Source organism: Paramormyrops kingsleyae, chromosome 20 (genome assembly GCF_048594095.1).
Source record: "Paramormyrops kingsleyae isolate MSU_618 chromosome 20, PKINGS_0.4, whole genome shotgun sequence".
In the NCBI taxonomy this organism is placed as follows: Eukaryota; Metazoa; Chordata; class Actinopteri; order Osteoglossiformes; family Mormyridae; genus Paramormyrops; species Paramormyrops kingsleyae.
Window position 1 is genome coordinate 12,952,610 of NC_132816.1, and position 8,006 is coordinate 12,960,615.

Below are 8,006 nucleotides of genomic sequence, written 5' to 3' on the forward strand. Positions count from 1 at the left end.
GCTCTGCAGTTCTTCCTTGGCACACCAGTGTCTGGCTTCTGACTGTCGTGTTACACTTACTGTAAATCTTACTGTAAATGTGCAGTTCTGACATCGTGATAATGCTAATCAGCTGCTCTTAAGGGTCTTTAGCTAGTACTTATAAGTGGTCATGAACAAGCTCATTTGTTTACTAAGGAGCCTCTGCAAGAGTTGCTGCTAACTGAAGTTGGGAAACATCACTCAAAGTGATAATATCTTGCATAAATGAACCCTACCGCATGTTACAATTTCTGCCTTATTTATTGCAATTTTTTTCCCAGGAGATAACCTGATAAATTTCAAATACAGGCGCTCCCCAGGTTACGATGGTCTGTGTTACGATATTTCGTCTTTACGATGGGTAAATGTTTTTCATTTTCAATACATTATTCAATACATTACATGAGATGTTCAACACTTTATTATAAAATAGGCTTTGTATTGATTATTTTGTCCAACAATAGGCTAATGTAAATGTTCTAAGCATGTTTAAGGCAGGCTAAGCGAGGCTATGATGTTTGTCAGGTTAAGTGTACTGTATTGAAATGCATTTTCGCCTTACGATAGGTTTATCGGAAAGTAACCCTATCGTAACCTGGGTAAAGGCTGTATACGTATATTTGCTTTTTAGAAATCGGGTATGTTTTTTTTGTGTTGTGTGTGTGTGTGTTGTGTGTTGGATTGTTCCATCTTTACACTCATTTTGCTATGTTGATGGGTCTCTGATCTGAAATATTTTTTGCTTTATTTCTGACCTTGAATAGGTTTGGTAATTGTTCACTGAAATGTTACCAATAAACCAACTTTTTTTTGTATTAAAGAAACATGTTTAGAGAAGATTAACAACATTGTCACTTACAAGCCGCACAGTCAGAATATTTGCTCAATCATTTTGCATGTTACCAGTTTCAGTAATTTACAATTTAATGCTGTTAATCCCTCTGGAGATTCTGCAGGGTCTTTAACGATCCAAAAATACCAAGAAAAATATTCCTACAGCAGTTGCCTTGGTTAATTTCTCAGTAAAATGTGTGGTAGCGGAAATCCTTCGAAGATCACGAAGTATCACAGTCGTTTTTACACAGTTAAGTACCTCTTTTAACTTGCGTGCACACAGAGATTTTGTAGTGTTTCCCACTGTTCAAAGTGCGTATTATGAGCCAATATAGCAGCTGGCAGGCAGCTCCGAGTTGACGGCTGACACCTTCTCCTCCACGAACGCAGTCGAGGTTTCTGTGCGCGCCGTGCGCAACACCACACTCTCGCCCACGTTCCCCTCGCTGATGAGTTTGGGTCGGTCTCTGGGGGAGGTGCCCCACCTGGTGAAACGCGCGGTGAGTCTGGGGCCCCCCGCGGCGGCGGCGAGCGAGGGCAGGCCAGGCTGCGGCAGGCAGCAGGAGAGCGCAGACTTGCAGTGCTTCTTGAAGTTCTCGTTCATGAAGGCGTACACGATGGGGTTGTTAAATGAGTTGAAAAAGCCCACAGCCTGGACGATGGCGATGACCGTGTTGAGGGTCACTTCGTCATAGCGCTTCTCCAGATAGTCTAGTCACAGGGTAACATATTAGTATTATATATATCTATTGGCGCACATCTAGCAGGAATGTTGCCGATACGCTGCCTTGATTCTACTTGCTTGTAACGGCACTGCTTATAAGACGGCGTACTTACTGTACTCGAACAGCATGTGCACGGTATGAAATGGGGCCCAGCAAACGGTGAAGAGTAGGACGATGGTGACCATCATCTTAACGGCCCGCTTCTTCTTCCTGTAACCAACGGAGAATGGAGGAAAAATAGAAGATTGGGTCACACTAGGTTAAGGATGGATGGATGGAATTATGAACGGAGTCATTTTCAGGGCAGGCCTGTGTATACCTTGAAATCTTGTTGATTTCGCTGTGGTTCATGGTGTTCAGCACGGAGGAGTCCCCAACCCGCTTGTGTATCCACAGCTCGATTCCGATCCTTGTGTAAAGGATAAGCATGGTCGCCAGGGGCAGCAAGAACAGCGCCACCAGGATGAATGTGGCGTACGCACGGCGATGGGCGGGCGAGTGCCAGCACTCCTGGCAGCAGACGTGGTGCCGGTCGTACAGGAAGTCGTACTTCACCTGGGAACGGGAGAGGCCTCAATACGCTTCCGTGGGCTAAAGCACAGATTACGGGTTTAACGGCAAGCTTGCAGTGCCAAAGGAGTCAGAGCTGTTTTACTGCACTGTACATCGACTGTCGATTTCCTGCAGATTTCCTGTGTTTTCTCTCTATATAGTCCCTTGGCTGCATAAATCCCAGCTTTTAAATGAATTAATCATATTTGATGATGCATAAAGCAGATATAACTTTGTCCTTTAGCTACCAAATCATTTAGCTGAATTTCCCTCAACTCCGCTGAACTATTTTTTATATGCACTAAGACTGACAGTCAGCTTAATAGCAGATTTAACATTTATTTTGCCAAATCTTGTAAAATCTTATAGACGTTATGATCCAACAAACCGTTTTTACATGCAGTGGTAAGAGCACACAGAAACTAACCAGAATAACATTGTGACGATAAGCACAGTCCATTAAAACTGCTTAATTTTCTAGGTAACGTACAGCTAATCCAAGCTTTGAAAATATTTCATGTAAAGATCAAGACTTCACTGAGTTTTTACTGCTATTTCCTTTCTAATTCACTGTATGCACACTGTAATAGGGCATAACATAGGAGACTGGTCTCATAGTTTTACAGGATTTGGAGTATTTAGAGTTATATAAAGTTAACACAGTGATCAAAAGGTCTTAAAAAAACAAAGTTACTTCAAGACCATTAGTGTGCCCATAGCTCTGGATATTGTAAACTGATTTTGTTCCTGGGAAGAGTTAAGAGGACAGAATTAATTTGTCTAGAAAAAAACAGCACACTGGGTAAAACGTGGACACAGCAGAGATCAAAACATGACAAATCTGTCAGCAATGCAGCTTCTTGACACATGTCGTGGCAGAACTAAGCACGACAGCATCCTTCGGCATGAGTTAACTTGCAGCTTTTGATCAGAACAATGAAAATGTCTCTCTGAAGTGGCAGTGCATTAAATTAAAAGATGGGATTCCATGCTGGACGCACGCTGCATAGCAACCATATCTGAATGCCTGGTTACAGACGGCCTATGCAGTAAACGTGGTCCGTGCTAAGAGATGTATATTGATACTAAATCACACATATAGTCACACTTCATTAAGAAGCTCTTAGGGACTCTAAGGATGTCACAGAAACATTAACGGCACACAGATTCTGTCAAGTAAAACATTCTAGCGTTCAGTTATTTACATCAATCGGACTAAAGCTTGCTGGAGATTTTTTTTTTTTTTTTACTAAAAAAGCAAAGAAATTAACACAAACAAACTTAATGCCAGAACCAGCCAGGAAGTGTCAAAGGAACATTGTTGTTATTGCCTCTTAACCATGTGAATTCAGTATACAAACACTGCACAAAGCATTCTCCTTGTTTATATCTCTGATTCATCCATCCATCCAGAAAACTGACTCATTGCCTTTATGCATCTCCAGTTACACATGAAGATTGTAAGACCAATTAAAAAATTCAGCATACTTTTATCTCATTTTGCACATTACCACAATAATGGAAAATACATATTTGCAGCATCTGTGTTAACCTACATAATGTTCATATTAAAAATAATATTTCTAGCAAATGGAAATTAAAAAGTTCACACATTTGATGTATGTCCACTCACCTCCAGTTTTTGCACAAACAGCATTGGAGATCCAACAATCACAGCCGCCATCCAAACCAGCCCTATTTGGACATGTGAGAGGTACAGAAGAATTGCTTTTGTGATGTATAATGATACTGTCATTTGCGTTCAGGCAATTCACTGTCAGAAACTCTACCATTGGGAAATGTCCAATGAAGAAAAGGCAGAATAAATCACTGGAGCAATTTCCACAATGTCGGTTTTTAGTGGAGTTTTAATTCCATAAAATTGTGTGAAACCATTGAAAATGATACTTGATCTGATATAGAACTGTTTCACGTAATATCCCACGTTCATTATGGATGGCAAAAACAATAGCTACTTAGTAAGAATTAAACAAAAATTGTACTTGAGAGATTGTTATGTTACATTTAATGGCAGTGTATTAAAAAAAAAAAAATTAAGTAAACCAGGAACAGAATCCATATTCCTGGGTTTTCAATCATATGATGCTGTAATGATTCAATTTAACAGGCTGACTAAAATGATTTTGAATAGTACATTACATTTAAAACAGGGGTGGGCAATATTATCCGCAAAGGGCCGGTGTGTATGTAGGTTTTTGCTGCAACTCCCTAATTAGGTCACTAATTAGAGGACTGATTGGCTGAAGAGTCCTCACACCTGGGTTTGAAGAGCTGACCTACAGGTTATCCCAGAAACCTGCATACACACCGGCCCTTTGCGGATAAGATTGGCCACCCCTGATTTAAAAGATGAAGTGGAGCAGGCAAAGAGCCCTTATTTTGCAGGTTGCCATAGCTGCTGTCAATCTGCCCTTAGTAATTTGCCGGCAGTTGGAAAGATAGACAGACAGAAGACAGACAAACATAGATAGATAGATAGATAGATAGATAGATAGATAGATAGATAGATAGATAGATAGATAGATATGGCTAAATATATAGATTCATTGTTGATCCTTTTGCTGTTAATCAAAGGTGACTAAATTAGATATCCAGTGTATCCTTGTACACACACAAGCGCTGTGGACAGCCAAGCCAGATGTCAAACACATGTGCCGCTAGTCTCACCTAGCACTTTGTAAGCTCTTTGTGGTGTGTACTGCCGCTTCATCTTCAACGGATGAACGATGCCCTGGTACCTCTCCACAGCAATACTGGTCATGGTGAGAATGCCAGTAACTATAGCCATTGTCTGGACGAAGGGGACAGATTTACATACCAGGACCCCTGGAAAAAAGCACGGCGCTGTGATCAACGTTACCAATGAGCAATTTCGGCACTAAGGCGGCATATAGGCTGCCTGCTATCGACTCTTAGTGAAGTTCAGCTGTTAAGGTAAATGTAACTTTAAACATCCCTTTTGAACACTGTTTACCGTATTGCATTTTCACAATATTTGAAAACGTTTCCTTAGATTCTGCTTTATGCGTCACCATGATACTTAATATAAAATATAACTGCGACATGTAATAAAAGAGCAACTGTAGCAGACGTCACGTGTCTGGCTATAATCAGTATAGAAATCAAACCGAATTTTAAAATTTATTGAATTATGTTTGGTGCTGATTGTGACATTAGACAGCAATGTCCTAGTAAATTTAACTACTGAAGAGGAAAAAAAACAATAGCCTATGCGTTTTTCCAGAAAAGTGCAAGTTATTCTCGAAACTTATTATCGGTAGTGTAACAGACGGTAAAATTGTTTATTCACCTTAAGTTATTAGACCAAATGAATCTTGCCGCAGCTTCCAGTAATGCTTTTAAAAACTAATACTCAATACAGTATAATTTTAAGGCGTGCATATGCGGCTAAATGAATGTGCATGAAACTTACCCCCAAGCCACTCGGAAGAGATGTACTGCAGCAAGGTGAAAGGGATGCAGAAGAACGTGATGAGCAGATCACTCACCGCCAGGGAGCAGATGAAGATGTTGGTGGCACTCTGCACTGCTCGCTTCCGCAAAACTATGTAAACCACCAGACTGTTTCCCACCAGTGCCAGGACGAAAATGATGGCATACATGATGACAAATGTCGTTTTTGCGCTTGACGGCAGCTCGGGAGTATAGACGAGCGGCAGCACGTTGTAAGTGTGAATGAAGTCTTGGCGTGTCAGGTTGTAGACTTGAAGCAGCTGCTTCAGTAGTTCTGGTGTGATTTTCATCGTTCCCATCGCGGTGCATGTTCCCATTGTTTTTTTCCCTTTCTAGAAATTCCCGTTAAACGTGGAAAAAGCGCATCACACTGACAGCCCCATAACACTATACGGCTGTGCGAGACGCCGTCCTGCAATCCTGTCATACTGTACATAAACGTCGTACACGTCATATCAGCCTTAGAAGGATAATGTTCCTGTGGAGGTTTCATGCCATATAAATAAAGAGGCGGAACTCAACTTGTCACCCAGTCATAGAATTTTCTGTCAACCAGTAGTGCTCATATTTTTCTGTCTTTAAGTGGGACCTATGCTGTGTTGTCACAGCTGTATTCAAGGAGCAACCTAATTTTCAGTATGAAGAGAAGGTCACGCGTCTCCACTTTTAAATGCAACTCTCTATTCCCTACAACAAAATTCAATGTAATGCGTTTCGATGCCTCTTTCAACAACTGATAGCTGATGGTTAAATAGCCAATGTAGTATTTTCTTTTCCGTGTAACTGGAATTGCTGCTTGATTCGATGTCCTGGCTCAGAATGACTTAGTGCTGTTTACTGTACATGTTTTTCTGCAATGACTGCAATCTTTAGCAAGAAAGTGTGAATCAAGCAAACTGTTTAAGGAAAAGCATTATTCCCAATTTGGATAACACAAACTAATGACGTTTATACTGGCTAAAGCAGATTTGAAATCAACTGTACTTGTGTCTACATTTGCACAACTGGACTGAAGCAGGGTGCAGTGCTTGGCAGCGGTACCTTGCTCAGGGTACCTCAGTGGTGCCTTGCTGGTCAGGGATTCAAACCTGCAATCTTTCAATTACAAGTGCGCTTCTGTAACCATCAAGCCACCACTTATTATTATAATTATATTATAATAATTATATATTATAATATAATTATTTAGAATTATATATTGCATATATAATGGTTTGTTATATATATATATATATATATATATATATATATATATATATATATATATATATATATATATAAACAAACCTATATAAAAATGTTAACGTTGAGAGGACATCGTGAGGACGTCGGAAATAACGTCGTCTGTCCTGTACCTAGAATCCTACAAAATAACGTCCACATGACGTCAATAAAAAACGTTTTCACGATATTTGTCAACGTACAGAGGACGTTGAAAGGACGTCATAAAGACGTGGTGAGGACATCGGAATGTTTTCATGACATTTGTCGACATTCAGATGACGTTGAAAGGACATCATTTTGTTAGCTGGGTACCAACTGATCTCACGTTTGTTCACCATTAATGAACTGTCACATCTTTTATCTCAAGCAAGTATTATATTTGTTACTACAGTATATCTATTAATTAGGTAAACCTTTTTGAACTACTGAAGGAATCACCGAAGGGAGTACTATAGGAACTGAACAACACATGTTAATGTACTGATCTCATGTTTGTTCACCATTAATGAAATGTGACGCATCATTTATCCCAAGCAGTTACTATATATATTTATTACTAGGCTATATCTGTTAATTATCTGAATCTTAGTGAACTCTGAAGGAACGAGTAATGAATAACAAGCAAAATACTGATGATCTGTTTGTTCATTAATGAATCGTGACATCTTTCATCTTAAGTAGCGACTAATATACTTGTACATGATTTGCTCGTGATTCATACTTCATTAGTAACTGAGTTATTACTAAGTATTTGAGTTCCCTCAAGTACAGTGATCATTTAATGGGAGGCAACTGCACCAATTAAGTTTGAAAAATTGGAAGCTTTAAAGTTAGGTGACATATAGGATTGATTTTTAATTCATTCTTTTCTGAAAACATGAGCCATAACACCACTGCATCTGAGCCTGTTGAGAGTTTGGGGTGCTGTGTTCGTTTTGAGTAGTGGTAGCCATATTGTTATACAAAACTTTTTGTTTTCCTGTTGTAGATCCTGGGCACCAAATATCACCTGAGACACTCATCGCCCATAAACTGCGCTCAGGTTGGCGCCTCCAGAGCCTTATGGCCGCGCCTGAGAGACTGAAGAGAAGCTACCTGCCCCGGGCCATTTGCATCATTAGCAGCACCGATTAAAATAAGTTATAACTGCAACCT

At 40.0% G+C, this 8,006-nt stretch overlaps 1 protein-coding gene and 1 long non-coding RNA gene across 2 annotated transcripts; one reads left to right on the forward strand and one right to left on the reverse strand.

Moving 5' to 3' along the window:
• Positions 1-682: 682 nt before the first annotated feature.
• Positions 683-6,102, reverse strand: LOC111841965 (pyroglutamylated RF-amide peptide receptor). The gene is made up of 6 exons (XM_023808167.2): positions 5,587-6,102; positions 4,821-4,979; positions 3,766-3,827; positions 1,900-2,135; positions 1,693-1,790; positions 683-1,566 (listed from the first exon to the last, which is right to left on the reverse strand). Exons 1-6 carry the CDS (start codon positions 5,942-5,944, stop codon positions 1,175-1,177), a joined length of 1,305 nt encoding a protein of 434 aa, XP_023663935.2. The 5' UTR covers positions 5,945-6,102; the 3' UTR covers positions 683-1,174.
• On the forward strand, positions 4,958-8,002 carry LOC140581325 (uncharacterized). The gene is made up of 3 exons (XR_011984393.1): positions 4,958-5,087; positions 5,594-5,839; positions 7,840-8,002. It is a non-coding gene; the product is annotated as an uncharacterized lncRNA (long non-coding RNA).
• The last annotated feature ends 4 nt before the right edge of the window (positions 8,003-8,006 follow it).

Coding starts and splice junctions, on each gene's coding strand:
- LOC111841965 (XM_023808167.2), bottom strand. CDS start 5,944: ATGGGAACATGCACCGCGATGGGAACGATGAAAATCACACCAGAACTA. Junction 1,791..1,899: donor GAAATCAACAAGATTTCAAG/GTATACACAGGC, acceptor CGTTGGTTACAG/GAAGAAGAAGCGGGCCGTTA. Junction 1,567..1,692: donor GCACATGCTGTTCGAGTACA/GTAAGTACGCCG, acceptor CCCTGTGACTAG/ACTATCTGGAGAAGCGCTAT.